Source organism: Gopherus evgoodei, chromosome 1, assembly GCF_007399415.2.
Source record: "Gopherus evgoodei ecotype Sinaloan lineage chromosome 1, rGopEvg1_v1.p, whole genome shotgun sequence".
Taxonomy (NCBI): Eukaryota; Metazoa; Chordata; order Testudines; family Testudinidae; genus Gopherus; species Gopherus evgoodei.
In genome coordinates, this window is record NC_044322.1 from 212,871,051 (window position 1) to 212,890,347 (window position 19,297).

The following is a 19,297-nucleotide window of genomic DNA, read 5'->3' on the forward strand; positions in this document are numbered from 1 at the left end:
CATTATTGATTCCCCACAGAAGCTTTCATGGCAGACCCAAAAGAAAGGCTGAGCATCCGTCACTCTGGAAGTGTAGGCCAGAGACTAGTGAGGGTGCCTAGTAGCAGCAGGATTCACACTGGGCAAGCATCCCATCTCACTTCATCACTGCTGGAAACCCTTCTTCCTCCAGCATCTCCCCACCTTCCTCTCACTTAGGGAAAATAGTTCCCTCATGTTCTTTTTCCTAGGAACAAGCCAGTTTCTTAAGGGTTAGTGCTATCATACTTTCCTGTTAACAAGTCACAGGGCCTGATTCTGATATCACTGACACCCCTGGGAATCAGGAGTAGGTGCATGGTACTTAACGGAGTTAAAATGATATAAGTGAACTCCAAATCAAGACCTGTCTCTCTCCAGTGACATTCATGACCGAATGCCGAGGAGAACAGGGAAACTCGCCATTCTCTCATCTTCTAGATCAGCAAAAGTGGACCAGTTGACCTCAGCTTGTGTCACAGCAGAGCCATCCAAATTAATTTCATGTAGAGTGCCTGGCCTCAGCAGTTGGGTGCTAATCCCTTGTGTGACATTTGCAACATTGCAGACACTTTAGTGCTCAGTCACACACCAGAGCTAAGCCCTAATTTATGAAGATAAGGCAAGGGAAACAGGCTACCACCAAAGATTTAGGCTGATGATAAAGGGGAGCAGATGCCAGAAAGGTCAGGTGCTCTATACTAGATATTAAATGGAGACGAATATGGAGAACACCAAAAGTCTGAGAATTTAGTTTAAATGACAAATCTGTATTAAAATGCCCAAATTCTACTGTATAGAAGAACATTTTGTTTCTGTCCAGCATCTTCTGGTATCTACTGCATCTGAAAGTATCCAGTTAGATCCTGGCAATACAGGGACTGCAGAGAGAAGTGAAATAGCGGTTCTACATTCAGCAATTGCCATGCAGCAAAAGGCCTTCAAATTGCTTTGAATAAGAAACACGATATAGTCCAGGACACCTAATCTTTCTGAACAGTGACAGGAGAACTTCTGCTCCCCTAACAACCTTCCTAATCAAGGTGTCATGACTGGAATACAGGCCACATCTGGGAGTGGAAATTAAAAACAATCTTCTGATCGAAGCATGAGAAGTATCATACAGTGTGCCGTACGGATCTACTAGAATGGCCCTCTTACCTAGATATGGCCTTCCAGTGAAATAACAGTGATAGCCAAAGGCTCCTAAGCAAAGTAAACAATCATGGGATAAGAGGGAAGCTTCCTCTCATGGATCAGTAAGTGGTTAAAAGATAGGGAAAAAAAGGGTGGGAATAAAGGTCAGTTTCCACAATGGAGAGTAATTAATAGTGGGGTCCCCAAGAATCTGTACTGGGACCAGTGCTATTCAACATAAACAAATGATCTACAAAAGATAAACAGTGAGGTGGCAAAGCTTGCAGATAATACAAAATGACTCAAGATTGCAGTCAGCCTTGGACTTAACTAAGCCCTGGTCTACGGGGGGGGGGAGGGGGGAGAGGGCTGGGTCAGCCTGATCTAAGTTACACAACTTCACTACATGAATAACATAGCTGAAGTCGACAAACTTAGATCGACTTACCGTGGTGTCTTCACTGTGGTGAGTCGACTGAGTTGACTGCTGCCACTCCCTGTCGACTCTGCTTGCACCTCTCACAGCGCTGGAGTACAGGAGTTGACGGGAGAGAGCTCAGGGGTCGATCTATCACGTGTAGACTAGATGCGATTAAAAAAAAAAAAATCGACTGCTACCCACCAATCCAGAGGGTAGTGAAGACATATCTGAAGAGTTGCAAAGGGCTCTCACAAAACTGGGTGACTGGGCAACAAAATGGCAGATTAAATTCAATCTTGGTAAATACAAAGTAACGTACATTGAAAAATATGCTTACAAAAATAATGGATTCTAAATTAGCTATTACCACTCAAAGAGGACATCTTGGATAGTTCACTGCGGCTAGTTCTCAGAAAACATCTGCTCAGAGTGCAGCGGCAGTCAAAAAAGTTAACAGAATGTTAGGAACCATTAAGAAAGAAAATCTCATAATGCCACTACATAAATCCATGGTATGCCCACATCTTGAATACTGTGTGCAGTTCTAGTTTTCCCATCTTAAAAAAGATATATTAGAACTGGAAAAGGTACAGAGAAGGGTAACAAAAAATGATTAGTGGTAGAGAACAGCTTCCATATGAGGAGAGATTAAAAAGACTGGGACTCCAGCTTAGAAAACAGACAACTATGGAGGGATATGAGAGAGGTCTATAAAATCACGAATGTTGTGGAAAAGAGAATAAGGGAAATGCTGTCTACCCCTTCACATAACACAAGAACCAGGGGTCACCCAATGAAATTAATAGGTGGCAGCTTTAAAACAAACATAAGGATTCACACAACACAGTCAACCTGTGGAACTCATTGACAGGTGATGTTGAGAAGGCCAAAAGTATACTTGGGTTAAAAAAGAACTAGGTAAGTTCATGGCGGATAGGTCCATCAATTGCTATTAGCCAAGATGGTCAGGGACTCAACCCCATGCTTAGTGTCCCTAAACTAGACTGCCAGAAGCTGGGACTAGATAACAGGGTGTGGCTCACTCAATAATTGTCCTGTTCTGTTCATTCCGCCTGAAGCATCTGATACTGGCCACTGTCAGGATATTGAGCTAGATGGACCATTGGTCTGATCCATTATGACCATTCTTATGTTCTTGTATATTAGGAGTTTCCTTCTGAGAACAGAGCACTGAGTTCTTAAGATATAATCATCAAGGAAATCGTATCTACCCAGTTAGGAAGGGAAATCTAAACGGGTAAATAAACGTGTAGACAATGGCTGATAAGCATTTATGAGCAGATCACCATGTACTCTGCGATTTTGTGACTGCAGAATCCACTCCTTGCTACAGAATTGTGCTCCAAAATCTGAGGTTTCATTTAAAATAATTCAGTTTGCAGCACTTGTTTGTGATAAAAGCCTTACAGATATGCTTCAGGTGTAACTGCCACAATGCTGTCTCCTAAGGGCTTGTCTACATAGGGAAACTATACTGCTAGAGTTATATAGGGAGTTATACCAGTATAATTATAGGGGTATAATTATGCCAGTAAATTTCCCCATGTAGCCACGCCATGCATCTGCAGAAGGCATGAAGCAAGCAGTTAATGAAGTATGAATTGTCTCATTGACTTCAATAGGGCATTGACTCCAAAACTACTTCATTGCTGATAATTTGAAGCAGAAACGTCCAACTAATATGCTTATCCTATAATCCTCAGATGCCTCCCTCACCTTCCTAAATGTCAAAAATTATCTGCCCACTGCCCAGTTTACCCTAGCTCCCACTCCAGTCCCAGACAGCATCTACAATTAAGGTATTTCTTTAGTACAAAAGTGTGCGTGCATTGAAAATTTAAAACTTGAGGGAAGTGGAAAAGTAGATTTAATATCAAACACTAACTACTTTACTGATTGGATTATTCATTAGCATGTTTAATTCAATAAAATAAATCTCCATTTTAAAAGAAGTATCTGAAAATGCCACAATATTTAACCTGCCATGGTAGAGTGCAGTGTTCGTGCTATGCAATTTAGATCCCACTTGACCTGGAGTACACAAGGTTGTAGGACTCAATTTTTTTTTTAAATGAAGTATTTCAAGGGACAAATTCACAAAGAGTTGCATATTACCAAGATCTCCTTTCTGGTTAGCAAATGCTGTGGGGGCATATTTGAGTTCAGTGGAGCCAGGTCATTTTTTAGATTACTGAACTAGAATTGTAGAGAAACATGCAGATACAGCCTTCAGAACAGTACTCAGGACTGCACGACTCCAAGCAGAAGATGGTCCAATAAAACATATTACCTCACCCACCTTTCCTTTCCAAGTCATCTGTGAGCCAAGAGGATTGGAAAAGTTTTTAAGTTGCTGAAGCAGAAAAAAGCTGTTTTCACAACGCTATGTGAATGAATTACCTTAAATCTGCCTATTAAGCAGAGATGAGTTACAGCCTTCCTGATACAGATATGGGTGTGAAAAACAGCAGATGGTTAACTGGGGTGGAAAAACACACAAATTATTAGAGATGCTGAAAATTCACTGTTGGTTATAAACAGCTGCTGTGTGAGGGCAGCTGTAAAACAGCTGGGGCTAAGAATGGGGCGCATACAGGCAATAGTGGCTGTGGTGTATTAGAGTACTGCGGATTTTCACAATCATTGAAAAGCGAATAAAAAAAGCATAGCTCAGTGGGCTGTAATGGAATGGTATCTCAGGCAGCAAGACATTTCTTAACTCCCAGAATTTTGTTGCACTAGAATTTCTGGATTTTAGCAGTTTTGCCACAGGAAAAACAGAGGCCCTGAGGCACACTCAGTATTACTGAAATACCAATCAGAAATTGCATATTAAGTGCTGCCAACAATCCCCAGTTAATGAACATCTTCATCAGTGACTGACATGTATTGAAATGCTGAGGACAATATAAACACAGCTTATGAGCCAAAGGGACACAGCAAGGGAAAAGACTCAATGCAGCATCAACAGCATGCTCTTTCACTGAGCCCCAGCAGTATACTTACACCTCTACAAGTGGAAGGCAAGCAGGGGTGAAAGTGAGCTCGTATGGGCTGGTATGAAGCCCGTACCAGCCCGTACGCAGCCCATGTTAAAGTTTTAACGTCCTGCCCGTTTTGCCTCCCTCTTGGCAGCCCTGCCAGTAGGGTCCATGCCAGCAGGGCCGCCAATGTGAGGAGGGGAAAGGGCAGCAACGTTAAAGCGCTGCCATGGCAGCGCTTTAAGGAAGATCCTTTGCCGTGGCTGCGTTTTAAGGTTGCTGCCCCTTCCCTCACCCTGTCGGCAGCCCTGCTGGTAGGGACCCTACTAGCAGGGCTGCCGACAGGGGAGGCAAAAGGGCAGCTGCCCCGGGGACCGGCAATTTAAAAGGGCCCGGAGCTCCCGGCTGCTGACAGAGCCCCAGGCCCTTTTAAATTGCTGCTGGAGTCCTGGGCGGCAGAAGCCAAACAGCACCGATGGGCTGGCTGTGGGAGGCTGACCCCTCCAGCCATGCCCCTTCTGCCCAAGGCCCCGCCCCTTCAGGAAGGAAGATCCAGCCCTCGTACCGGTAAGAATTTATTATTACTTTCACCCCTGAAGGTAAGGCAAAGTCCTTGCATCAAGAGGAGACCTGGGAACTCCTAATTCTGATCTTGACTTTGCTATGTCTGCCTAAATGATTTCACATCTTGCAGCAGATTCTCATTTGCTAATCAGGGATAACAGTATTTACCTACCTCAATGGGCATATGCATGTATGAGAAGTAAGTACTTAGGCCCAGAGCCCCAAAGATACTTAGGTGCATAAACCCCACATTTAGGCATTTAAGTCACCAGTTTAGGTGCCCAAAGTCCCAGTTTTGGCTTCACTGTGATCCACAAAACTCCTGCCAAATACTGTAGGTGCCTAAGTAAGTTCCACAAACGCCTAAGGTCATGTCTACATTAAAGGGACTAGAGTGGCATAACTATAGCACCACAGCTATACTAGCATAACCTTATTGTATAAACAACAATGGAAGGGTTTTTCTGTTGCCCCAAGAAGCCCTCTTCCCTCGACCTAGCTGCATCTACAGTGGGGGCTAGGTTAGCTGTGGCACTTAGGGTTATGCCATGTTGACCTACATTTTAAATATAGATCAGGCTTAAGTTTTTGCCTTTGGGCATGTGCACTGCTGCCTCAGATTCATAGATTCTAATGCCAGAAGGAACCATCATGATCATCTACTCTGACTGCCACATTGAGGCCACAGAACCTCACCCAGCAATCCTGCAATAGACCCATAACCTCTAGCTGAATTACTGAAGCCAAATTATGATTTAAAGACTTCAAGTTACACAGAATTCACCATTTACATTAGTTTAAACCTGCAAGTGACCCATGCTGTAGAGGAGGGCAAAAAAGACAGGTGACCAGACACCTATCTCCCGCCTAAGCCCCAGAACAATTCATAAACCAGGGGAAGACAGGATTTCAGCAATCTGAGTCACAGGTGGGACCTGATCTGGTAGGCGTACTCAAAGGCTGCCCACTGGATTAGGTCCCATTCAAAATCTGGTGGTGGCATTAGCAGAAGCCCATCTTGTAACTTTTAGTTTAGTGGTTAGAAGCTTCACATGGATATGGGAGACCCAGGTTCAATTCCCACCTCTGCTAGAGGAGAAGGGAGACTCCTGTTCAAATCCTCCCTCTCAGGTTCATGCTCTAACCACTAAGTCAGAGGTCCCCAACGCAGTGCTGGGGAGTCTAAGTGCGCTCGTGTATTGTCTGGCGGACGAGCATCCGCCGAAATGCTGCCAACAAGCCGTGTCATCCAGAGGTGTCACCGCCGAAATGCCGCCGATTTTCAGCGATATTTTGGCAGCGACGCAGCTGGATGATGCAGCTTGTTGGTGGCATTTCAGTGGCAATACCTATTGACGTTGCTGCTTGCCGGCAGAATTTCGGCTGATGCTCATACGCCGCCACGGTTCTCCATGGTTCATTGTCTGGCAGCCGCCAGTCAAAAAAAAGGTTGGGGACCATTGCACTAAGCTATGGGATATTCCAATGTAGTGCTCCCTCAGTCTCTCCTATCGACTCTGCTCCACAGTAGATAAATAATTCAATAACCACCATTGGACTAGAAGTTATAAAGGGAGGCACCACCACCACCACTTCTATCTCCTCCTCTGGCTGATTTGTGTGAAGTGAGGCAGGCACCTAACTCATCCCCACAATAAATGAATTAGGTGCTTAAGCTGCCTGACAGCAAGCAGCAGCTTCCATTCATGGATTGTTAAGTAGAGACAAGTGCCTCCCTGAAGCCTGGACTTAGGTGCCAGTTTCCAAGAGGGGACGGAACTTAGCACACAGCCCTGTTGTCAGCATCTCCCATTGGCTAATTTATATAGCAACCTGCCCAGCTTGCTGGCTTCTGTAGATCACATTGTGATATGTCTATCTCTTCCCATTCATTGTACTGAAGCATAGGCACCTAACTCAGACTTTATGGACTGTAGGGTTGTTCCTGTCAGTTTCTAGGAACCTAAAAGCTAGGTTCCACAATGCTCAGCATTGCGATGCTTAAGTCCCTTTGTGGAACCAGGCCTTAATATTTGTAAAGCACCATCTAAGTGCTATATATTATTACAGAGCTCATTCTGAGTCCAAGCAAGGCATGAATGTTCCCAAGTAGGTACCACTATAAAAATCCCATTTTTCACATATTGCTACATATGCGAAATATCCATCTCACAGACTAAAGTTTTCTGTGTCTGGTGGTGAATTTTGGGGGGACAGAGGGAAGAGCAGCCTAAGATCTCCCCCCTGTCCCACTCTGGAAGCCCATCTCTGAGGCACAAGTAGAAGGTTCCACTGGAGGAACTTGAAGGCTGTGATCCTAGTTTGCAGAAGTGACAAACTGAACATTGTAAAGTAAATCGTGATGTGCAGCAACACAGACTAAAGGGTCCAAAAGAGACATGTCAAAATTGATCATAACTACCACAGCCCTAGCTACTTCATCTACCATCTCTAACAGTAAGGGTGACTGCGGTCTACCCCTTGCATTAGCTCAGTGACAGTTTCATATCTAAACAATGTGCAGAGGAATTGTAGAATGCAGTATAAATTGCTAACCTTCTCATACATTTCACCAGATGATCAAAGTCCCCCAAAATTCCTGTGTTTTCTTGAAAGGACAGAGGGTCCAAAAACACAGGAAGAGGAATCTGTTTTTAATATACAAAATGGTTTTTGCCTGGAAACAGTTACAGTTAGGTTTCTTTTCTCTATTCACTGGTACAAGGAAGCTACTTAAAAGGGAATAGAGAACCCCCCAGTCTCCCAAAACAAATTTTTGTGCACAAACTATGTCCGGCAGGGATTCTGTCATGGTGTGCAGTGACTGGAAGTTGCCATCGCAGATGTATTTAATGAGATAGCATCTCCCCCCACTTTTGTCAGTGTTTCATGGATTGTGTGCACTATGCTGGACCTCCAATCTTACACTCCTGGGAAGTCAACGTTTAAAGCTTTACTTGCCAGAGCTCTTACAGCTAGTTGATAGTGTCCCTGTTACACTATGAGAGGGAGAGTAGAGTCTTTTCCCAGAGCCTGATTATTTTCAAGAAAACAGAAGTTGCATCACTGAATCTTTTAATACACACAAGAGTAAGTAGGGTGCTGGCTGCAATGTCAAGCAGATGGCATTCATTTACAACATTTATGCATCTGTCTGTTTGAAAGATGAGAGACCACAAATACCTAGAATTACAGGAGAGATGCAGACATATTTTTCAATTTTATTCTTAATGGGAAAGCAATGGCATCACATCTTCCAGGGAAAACAGACAAGGACTATAGTATTTATGGTATTAAACACTGCCACAGAGTTTGTTTGGCGCAGTGCTTTCCTCACTCCATGGTTGCGATATTCCTGATTCCAGCTACTTTTGCAGGGTCATCACTAGAACAATCAGCACTAACAGAAGGCGAAAATAATTGGAACTGAAGCATAGACCATAAGATGAGCAACAGTGTCAGGCTGGTACTGTATATCGTTCGTAAAACAGGGTATTATAAATGGAGCTGGAACCAGGCAATATTAAGTAAAAACATGATTAAAGTTTCTCTGATGGTTTTCTGGGAGAGCAAAAAAGTCAATTCAGGCATAAAACTCAATACCTTCCAAAAGAAGAAGAAAATAAAATCCACCAAGTGATCCTGAAATCAACTTTTCCTTTGGATAAATAGATCTGAAATAGTAGTACAGTTCACAGTGGCATAAAGTTCTCCAATTGCTTGTGTGCTTGAAAATATCTTATCAGTAAAAAAATATCAGAGAGTTGGGGGCAAAACCCTTTCTCTGAATTCTGTACATGGACAAATGCACATGGGATTGGCAGGCATCACGTCATCGGATCCATGGGAAACCAGCAGTATTGCAGGGCTGTAGATCACAGGTCAGGGGACGAGGGATAAGAAGAATAGTAAGGCCCATTTTCCTGTGATAAAGGAATGAGAAGTTAACTAAATGTGTCTCCAACTCTCAAGTGCATGCAACTGATGGATGAAAAGGAGGCATAATTAAACAAACATTCTTGACCACCTCTCATATCCAAGTACAGTAGCATCCAAACTTCACCCCGCTGAGAAAGACATTGGCAACTTGCTGGGAGCCTGAAAGCTGCTTGCTCCTGATTTGAACACAGCAGATCACAGCTGCTTTAGCCTAAAACCAAAGCCATGGCCTGTTGAGACTGAAAATGCCAGCGTATAATGTGGCCAGTAGGTCAGCTCAAGATGGCACACTGCTGCAGACACATGCAGTGTCTGTTCCTCTGTATTTGAAGTGAGGGCAAATTTGGGTCAGAATGACGCTGAGTCACATTTGTCCTGCACTTTGGGGGAGAAATCCAGGAAGAAGAAAGGACTAAGACAGCCAAGAGCTGTTCCTCCTTTCCACTCCTTTTCCCTAATGTGTATATGGCAGGGGTGGGCAAACTTTTTGGCCCAAGGGCCACTTCGGGGAATAGAAGTTGTATGTCGGACCATGAATGCTCACAAAATTGGGGCTGGGGTGCGGGCTCTGGGGTGGGCTGGGGATGAGGCTGGGGATGAGGAGGGTTCTCTGGACTGGGACCGAGGGGTTTGGAGGGCGGAAGGGGGATCAGGGCTGGGGCAAGGGGGTGGGAAGAAGCTCCAGGGGTGCAGGCTCTGAGCAATGCTTATCTCAAGTGGCTCCTGGAAGCAGTGGCATGTCCCTGCTCCGGCACCTATGCGGAGGCACGGACAGGCAGCTCTGCACACTGCCCCATTTGCAGCCACCACCCCTGCAGCTCCCATTGGAGCGCATAGGAGCTGGAGAGGGGCCAAGCCGTGTGGTCTAGCCCCCGACCCAGTGCCCCGGCTGGAGCGAGGCTGAGCTGTGTGATGTGGCTTGTGGACCAGCCTAAAATGGGTCGCAGGCCGGATCCAGCCCACGGGCTGTAGTTTGCCCACCCTGGTGTATGTGTTAATTTGGGGCTGGGAAAAGGAAACAAAGTTTGAAGGCCATGAAACAAGACACAAAGCAGCTCCAACAGCATGGGATGGCAGACAGCAACAATCCTCTGTGTGTCAGGTTTTAGAATGTTACAGATAACTGTTAATAGCACCATATAACTGCTGGATAAGCCATGGAAAACTGAAAGTTTAGTGAGGCTGTCTGGAGAGAAGCAAGATGAGGGAGAGAAGCAAGCAGAGAGAATAAGAGGTGAATACTTCTAAGTTCTGCATCTGTAGGGCACCCAGGATTCAAGAAGAGACAGATGAGCCATGCTTCTGCATTCAAGTTAATGGACACAATCTGCTTCATCAAAGACACTGCTCTTCCCCAAGAAAAGCAGACCATAATGGCCTTAATCTTCATTATGGAGGTGTGGGCTCATGAGGACTACAGGTCCGCAATCGAGGCTGCTCAGATCAATGTGCAGTACTGCATGCTGCATCTCCATCTAGGTTACTGATTACGTTGGCTACAATTGTCTTCATTTAATAAAAACTTGGTGTGGTCCTTGGCTAGGCGAAGAGTGGTGTCCCTAATTCACACACAAAATATAAGAGAAGCCTCTACAGGAATTAAGGGCTGTTTCTGGGCCAAACCCTCTCCTCAGAAATTGACATGGAAAAGACTAACATGGGACAATGATTGTTTCTATGAAGTTAAAAAAGAGCTGTTAGTCTCCCCAGCAAACCATCTAGACTTCCTTTTGAGAGGGTGAAGATGACTTGTTCCAGTCTGCTTCACAAAGCAGTAAGATATTCAACAACTGCACTTGAGAGCATAAACAGATGCTTATCACCTGAAGCCACTTACCCTGGCATCATATTCAAGGACAAAAGGGGGGAAGTCAATCTGTTCTGGGGGTATGGCTGTGAACAATTGCTGAAGGTTTTCCACATAGTGGATTTTGTCCTTTAGCCCTGAGATGGTAAAGGTTGTGAAAAACCACGTTGAGACCTAAACATAGAAAGAAAAAAAAAAAGAATTAAACTGATGCCATTTCTGAGACTTCAAGTTCAACATATTCTGTACTCAAATAAACCAACCAAGCTTCAGCATTGAAACTGTGAGCACACAACAATAAAGAATACTCCATCTCAATTGCTAGTCTAGCAAGCTGTTACTTGCACTACAGAGTAGTGCTTCAAACTCCAGACTGACATTTTTCTTAATTTTACACCCAGTATTGCTGCACAAAATTGGTGTCTATTTACTCCTTCCCATTCTGCTATTTCCAAAACTCTGCACTTCCAGATTACTCAGTTCAATCTCTTTCCTTGCCTTAGTTTTAATGCCTGTTAGCACCAGTTTTCCTACAGCAATTTAGAAAAAAAAAGTGATCTTCAGTTGTCTCACTGATAGATACATCCTCTCTGTTCTGGGTATTTGTTTCCCTCTTTCCTATACACTACATCTGCTCAGATGGCATCAGACCCACAGGTGCTGCCCAAAACCCGCAAGTCTTAATTTTAGGTCTTAACCTTGAATCTCCTTCAGATCTTTTTGTAACAGGACATAATGTAGAGCAGATACCTCAGCTTTGTCCTCCCCATGTAAATCAGATAAGGAATTACCAGCCAGGTGTTGTTTTGTTAATGCCTATTAGTGTGGGCAACTGGTCTACATATATTGAAATGATTTCTGGGAAGGGAAGAGGATGATCTCAAACCACATTTTTAGAGCACAATGTAAAACTGGCTGCAACCAATCTTCCCACTCGGACACCACAGCACATCCTATTCTTCCAACACATACAGTAAGTCCAGTCCCTGTTGACTGGAGGAGACAGATCTGTGTGTATGTACACTACTGAATACGGTAATTTGTAAGTGGTAAAAAATTCCCCGTGTCTCAAACTTTTAGTCCAGGGGCTATTTCGTCCCTCACCTTGCAATATGTAAGCCATTCCACTTGCTCAGCTATGGATTGAATATAAAGCATAATTCCCTCTAGACTACAAAACCCACATTGTAACTATCTTCAGAATATATAAGTCAGGGTTACCAATGGGGCAAATGCAGTTTGTTATCTGCAGTTAGCAGGAGAAATGATGTGAAGGCACACTGAATAGAACACATTTGGGAGCAACTGAAAGCTTTGCATTTAGAGAGCAACTTCTAAGGAGAGTTGGAAGGTGTTAATGCAAACAAACTTATTGCAGGCCCTGGCTGTTTTCAGATGTGTTGGGGGTGTGTGTGGGGAGGAGGAGATGAGGGGGAGGAGTGAGAGAAGCCTGAAAATGGTTTTCCTTTCAAATTGTTTGTTGAACTATAGCACAGTTTACTTTTCATTTACTGCACTGGCATCCAGCATGTCAACAGAAACATATAGGTGCTGGCACGAGAGAGAGTTCGTATATTGCTGCTGCAATTTACGGAATGGAAAAATTCTGACAGAATGGTGGATTAAAAATAAAGAGATATTTTGTATGTAAAGGTCAGTCCAAAACAGATCATCTTTAGTTTAAGCTCAACATTTGAGCTGAAGGAAGCAAATAGTGTCCTTGAAAAGTACAGTGTCCCCATCCTTAAATAGTACAACCAGATTGGAAGGTTGTGTGTGCGTGCGATGTAGCGGGAGGGAGAAGCAATTGGAATGAGCAGTGTTTTAAGACTGATATTTTATGACGTACCAAAGCTAGAATCAGAGTGTATACACTACTAGAAAGTGGAGCTGACCAGTTTTCCCACTGACACTCAGATTTACCATTAGTTCTAATGGTGAGAGATCTCTGACCCTAATACCGTCACTTGATCCCTCACTCTAGTTTGTGTCACTGCTCTGAATATAGCAGATTTCAAATCTTGCACCATGGTAATTTTCAATCCCTGACAACAGGAGAGGATGGAGTATCGAAACAATGAATTTAAGTTCACCACAGACATTCAATATGCAGAAGCGTAACTGATTACACGTAATGCAATGGTAGCAATAAAATGTAATCCAGGAATACAGTATTTTTTGGGGGATAAATAGAGGACTTCTCTCTCCAGTGCGGTCACCTTCCAGCAGAACCAGATTCCTGCGCAGACCAAGGAATGCTCAAATCAGAGCAGGAATAAAGAAAAGACAAGATTAGCTGCCTTTGTGTGTACAATGGCTTACTCAGCATTAGCGACTCACACCTTGCTTCAATTACCCTCTGTTTTGGGGATCGCTGCTGTGCTCTCACCTCTGCAGACTTAGTTTAGAGCAACATGTGCTATAAAAAGCCACTAGCCTTCGGATGCATATAATTTAAAAGTTTCTCTTCTCATATAAAAAAGAGAGAATGTTGGTTGGCAGCATAAACTATGTTCATGGCCCCTACAAAACAAGCACAGCTCTGGTCCGCACAAGAGCATGATAAAAATCTCTAGAGCCCAGCAGGCCCAGAAATAGTATACAGAAATACAACAGATGGAAGCCATCAAGTATGCCAGGATTCAGTACAGCAACAACATGCATGATTTATGTTACAGATTTAAGAACTGAAATACAATGCAGAGACGTGTAAGAGGTGGGCACTGGGGGATGGTGGAAAGCTTATAAGCAAAGAGTTCCTGTTCTTGCACTTGAGAAATACAGGGTCCTACCCTAGGAACACTGAAAAGTAAAGCAGAGAGAAACATATACTTTTGAAGACATCTAAGCAATTTAGATCTTACGGGACTCTCCTGGCTCAGAGACTGTAAAGACATGGCAGCCCTGAAATGTTCATGTGAGTCAAGTAATCTCCTACTGCCACTTCCTATTGTGTGTCTCATCTCACACGTCATAAGGAGATACATTCTCCTTAAATAGCCAGCAGCAGGCCCCATGAGCTCTCTCTTGTAAACAAATGCTCTCCTTACAGGAGTAAAGTTGGGGAGGAATAAGGAGATTGGGTAGAAGACAATGAAGAGAAATAAAAACAGATTACAGTTTGAAGCAACCACCCCAAGAGAAACATTGAAGTCATAGACAAGAAGCCCAGAAGATAAGATTAAAGCCAGTGAAAGAGCAGTGTCATTCTAATGGCACCTTCTGCTTGGAGGAATGGCATTTACAGACTCCAAAGGGAACATTATCCAGCTATCTTCAGGTGCATGGCAGGTTGCCTGGATGAAGGGCCTGAAGGCTGGGGTTTCTTGGAGGTCCAGCATAAGAAAAAGTAAAGGGAAAATTGGTAAAGCTATTGGCAATAAAATGATAAGCATTCCTTTAACATATATCCATGAGAACAGAATCTCCAGAATTCTTGGGACACCAGATTTGAAGCCTCCAGAAAATGCAGCCCTGGCTCTTCTCCATTGTTTTTTCCCTGATTTCCTTACCTTAGCCCAGCTTTACTTCTGTAAGAAGTGGTGTCGAGCTGGTAATTCAATAGGAGGCATTTTCCCTCCAAGTCAGTACAGACTGAAAACCTCTGCACAACATTGTGGGAACAGTGCTACTGGAGGTATTGTCTTTTGCATCACCTGCAAAACTGAGGCTCTGATTATCATTAAAGATCCCACAACATTTTTTCCTAACAGCAATGTTTCTCAACCTTTTCTGGCTAGTGACCCCTTATTCAAAGCAAACATTGGCACTACTGTCTCATATTTACTAGAGTACCAATGATAACAATAAGTCTATATAATAATATCAACTAACTCTTTATATGGCACTTTTCATCTGTAGATCTCAAAGCACTTCACAATTATTATTTATTATTACTGTGTGTGAGATTTTAGAGGTTGACTGAGAATAATTTTACCTTTATAGGTAAGGGAGCGAGATTCTCTCTTTTAGATTGTAACAAAAAACTTTCACTGCCTTGGGGCCCTGGATTGTCTTTTGTGCCCTTCCCTTTGGGGTTTGTGATTCAATTGGTGAGAAACCCTGCATTAGAATACTACCTTGCTCAAATTCCATCTTTGTTTAATTCCATTTTACCTCCCTATATTTCCTCTGCAGTTTCACTTTTATACAGCATTTCCCACTTTTTGTCCTGAATTGTTGTGTGTCGCTGGGTAGCTAAGTGATTTCTGTTTGTACTGTAGTTTGGTGAGTCTACAAAGCTCTATCAGATGGAAGGCATTTGAGAAATACAAGTTACTGGGTCTCAGTTTACGAGAGTACACGTTTCACTCTAAGAGTTAAATGAGTCTATGAGGCTGACTTGGTAAATCTTACTCTGGCTGAAAGGCCCCTAAAGTAGCACAACTGCATTGTGGAATTTGAAGCAAAGGAGGACACTTAGCTTTTTTCTCTGCATGCTAATCCCTAGTATGTTCTTCCTGCTTGTAGCTATTTCAGAACTCTGCTGCAGTCTCTGACAAGAAACCTAAAGACTTGGGCAGGCTTTTATTTACTTCACAAGCAAGATTTATGACAGGCTATTTTTTTTTTTTTTGTTCTGCACGTAAATTCTGATAGCTCTGAAAGGGAAAGAGGATTACAGGCCACCACAATGTTCACTCCCTTGACGACAGTCTACCATACTATGTTACAAAGTCACGAGACTGCCTTGGCAACCTTATCCTGGTGCTGGCCAAGAGGGCCAGCCATCTATCCAGGAGGAGTAAGCTGAACGGGTGGGGGCAGAGGGTCTATTTCTGTTCCTTTATCCAATCATGCCTCCAAGCAGTTTTCCTCTGGGTGGTGTCCACTGAGTCCTTACATGCCTTTGAGGAGCTGTGGATGCTGTCTAGGACACACCGTTCGGTGTCCCCCCTGGATTTTTGACCCCTTTCCTGATCCTGTTTTCTCTTTTTCATTGTCCTCATAAATCACTAGTAGCCTGGACCCAATGGTTCCACTCCTTAAGATGAGGGGGTGGGGGCAGATCTACACCATGCTTCCTGGTACTACTAAGAGTACATATCTTCCAACTTTTGCCTCATGGCAGAAGTCCTACAAACAGCCTCCTTTACTATACAACCCTGATTCATCTCTAGAGCAGGTCCATCCTGTGTAGTGATTGAGGCAGGGGGCCTGTGGGGAAAATAGTATGGGATCATGTAATTAAACACGGCATAATGCATATGCACAGGAGGATTTCCTAACTTTTAAGTACTTGACTTAGCAACCTTAATAATGGTATTTTAATAGTTTGTGTGCACGTAATTTTCTAGGTTATTTTTAAAAAAGCAATCTGAAAAAATTGAATTCCATCATGTGGAACCACACTCACACTGACATGGTTCATCAGCAGGTTGCACCCTTTACATGCACTGCTCAGAGTTCTGCCACTTGACCTAATAGAGCAACTTGTAGCAATAGTAGGACCAGCACTAGAAGGGGAATGAGACACTTTGCCTGGAGAGTTCATACATGACTCAGAAATGGTGAAATCAGAGATCTTGCATTCCATTACAGCAGGGGTCTCCAACGCGGTGCCCGCAGTCGCCATGGCGCCCGCGGGGGCATCTAAATGCGCCCGTGTCCTGGCTGGTGTTGAGCATCTGCTGAAATGCCACTGAAATTTGGCGGCATTTCGGCAGATGCTCAGCCGCCGCCATGGTCCTTCGTCTGGCGCTCACCAGACGAAAAGGTTGGGGACCACTGCATTACAGACTTGGGCAGGAAGTGTGTTGTAATATAATGGTTCTCAACCAGGCGTTTGGGGCCCCCTGGGAGGCTGCAAGCAGGTTTTGGGGTGGGGAGGGGGGTGTCTGCCAAGCATGGCCAGTGTTAAGAGTCGCTAGTGCCCAGGGCAGAAAGGCAAAGCCCCGCTATGCGAGACTGCAGCCCAGAGCCCTGAGCCCCGCCACCCAGGGCTAAAGCCAAAGCCTGAGCAATTTAGCTTTGCAGGGCCCCTTGTGGCATGGGACCCCAGACAGCTGCCCTGCTTGCTACCCCCTAACGCCGGCTAGTTACTGTGCCACAGCTGGGCCAAGGAATTTTTATACCATGTTGGCTGGGGCCTCAGAAAGAAAAAGGTTGAGAATCCCTGCATGGTCACAGACCCCTCTGCCTGTTGACCTGAAGCATGACCCGTTTTGCCCTATTACCTCCAATTTATCTCAGTCCTGTCTCTTTGCCACCCCCTGGTTCTTCATCCCAGTCCTGTTTTCACCTCAGGCTACTCATAGCAGTTCCAATCTCCTTGCACCAACAAATCTCAGTCTCACCCCTCTGGACTCTACATTTCAGTCCCAGTATCACCAACCCCTTAACTCCTTGTCCTCTGTTTCCTTTGCCCCACCATTCCCAACTCCCTCACCCAAAAAGCATGTCATCCATTTTATCCCCACAACCCTGGCCTCCACTCAACCCACCCCACACTGTGGCTCCCAGCCCCAATCAGCTGTCCTCAAACTCCTCAACCAATCTCAGCATCCCTCTCCCTCATCCCTGATTCCTTGGCCTAGTCTCTTTGCCCAGCCAATCACAGTTTTCCCTCTGCACCACACAAAGTCATCAGATCTGTCTCCCTTTTGAACTTACCTCCTTCCTCTGCCTCACTAGTTCTTAGTCACAGTCTGTCTCCTTGCCCAGTCAGTCACTGATTCTCTTCTGCTTCTCTTCCACGCTGCCAGTCCTTGTCTCCACCACCCTGTGTTTAGGCCTCTTGTCCCTATCTACTCCAGGACTGCCCAGAGAATTCAGGGGGCCTGGGGCAAAGCAGTTTTGGGGGGCCCTTCCATAAAAAAAGTTGCAAAACTATAGAATATTATATTCTCATGGGGGCCCCTGCAGGGACCAGGACCTGAGGCAAATTGCCTCATTTGCACCCCACCCCCGGGCAGCTCTGATCTACTCCCACCAGTCCAGCTCTGGTTCCCCCTGCATTTGATTCAGGCAGCCTCTTCCTCCATGTGGCTTAGGCTCAGCAAGTCTCATTGAAAGCACAGGAAACAGAATTGTGGCTCTCTGTTCAGATGCCTGGAACCAGAATGGCATGCTGTAGCCCAGAGCTGCAACTGCAGGGAGCATGCCCAGTGTGGACAGACACTTTAGGGAATTTAGCTGCTAAAAATCTAACAAGCCTCTACTGAGCATATGAACTTCACTTTTTCAAAGGCCTATGTGGCCAAATTTTCACAGAGACAGCAAAGGCATGTCCCTGCTCAATTTCAATCCCTGTTCCAAAGCATAAAGTTGCCCGAACTTTTAAAAGAAAAGGTAACTAGAAGTTTTAAATATGGGCAAAACAATGGATTTTTCAAACCTCATTCTCAAAATGAGGTTGAACCATTTTGGGTGAAATTAAAAACACACCACCCCCCAAACCAACCAACCAAACAAAAAACCCAACAAGTCATGAGGCAGACACTGGGCATGGAAAATTTAATCCCAAATGATTTAAGTTTGGCAAAGTTATAAGCAACTGGAAACGGGTTTTTAAAAGGGAAGTATCAGGCAGCCTTAATAGGAGGCAGCACTATCAGCCTCACCTATCATAAAATGAGCAGATTAGTCAGCCAGTTTTATTTTTAACATAGATGTCAGGGACGCAGGGACTAGAAGTTCAAACATGCAATGGTGCAACTTAATCTGACTGGAATGCTGATGGGATCAAGATGGGACATCTTGATACTGGGACAATCTGCTCTGAGCATATCTTCATATTAAAGACACGACACCCGTAGGCCACAGACTGACCATGTCTGCTATAAACCCTAAATCTAAATGTTCATACTGTTCTTATCAGCTGAATATTTGAGTGCTGTTTTAACTGTTGTAGGAAATGGCAACCTATTCAGGATTCATGAACTAAACAATTAATTAGCACAAACTATGGAATTAATCACCTACCACTGCCTTCTGGTCAGCAGGCATCGCCACTGGACCAATACGCTTCGTGTTACTCAAGTAAGGAAAAACAACACTACAAAACCTCAGACTTCAGAATGTTAACTAAGTGATGATCAGAAGGTTGACTATACATGCAATTTGTGGCACAGAAGCGAGGCTATTTCAAAAAGCTGTTCTTTGGGATGGACAACTGCCCAAATGGATGAGGGAAGAGAAGGGCTGATGGCTACACTGGTATGGAATTAAGTTCATTCTAGTTCAGTACTTCATAAGTGTAAAGAACTACATAAATGGTGGTGGTATTAATAAAATGAAATCAAGGAACCACCATAGTTGTTTGCCCAACTCATAACCTCAGAATAATCACTTACATTCCTCTACCACGTTTCAACTTACTGAAATTGCAGGGAGACACCCAAGCAGAATAAAAAACATTTGCGATGGAATCTGGCCTGGGCCTTGGGGACCATACTCCTGCTCTTACTC

At 44.2% G+C, this 19,297-nt stretch overlaps 1 protein-coding gene across 3 annotated transcripts in view; it reads right to left on the reverse strand.

Moving 5' to 3' along the window:
• Positions 1-8,343: 8,343 nt before the first annotated feature.
• The window catches only part of GDAP2 (ganglioside induced differentiation associated protein 2), a 48,558-nt gene continuing 37,604 nt past the window's right edge, over positions 8,344-19,297 (reverse strand). For all 3 annotated transcript variants that reach the window (XM_030534774.1, XM_030534784.1, XM_030534764.1), the window contains 2 exons: positions 10,919-11,062; positions 8,344-9,065 (listed from right to left, as the gene is read on the reverse strand). In XM_030534774.1, coding sequence (XP_030390634.1) covers positions 9,018-9,065; positions 10,919-11,062 — 192 coding nt within the window. In that variant the 3' untranslated portion in view covers positions 8,344-9,017. The remainder of the gene's footprint in view (positions 9,066-10,918; positions 11,063-19,297) is intronic.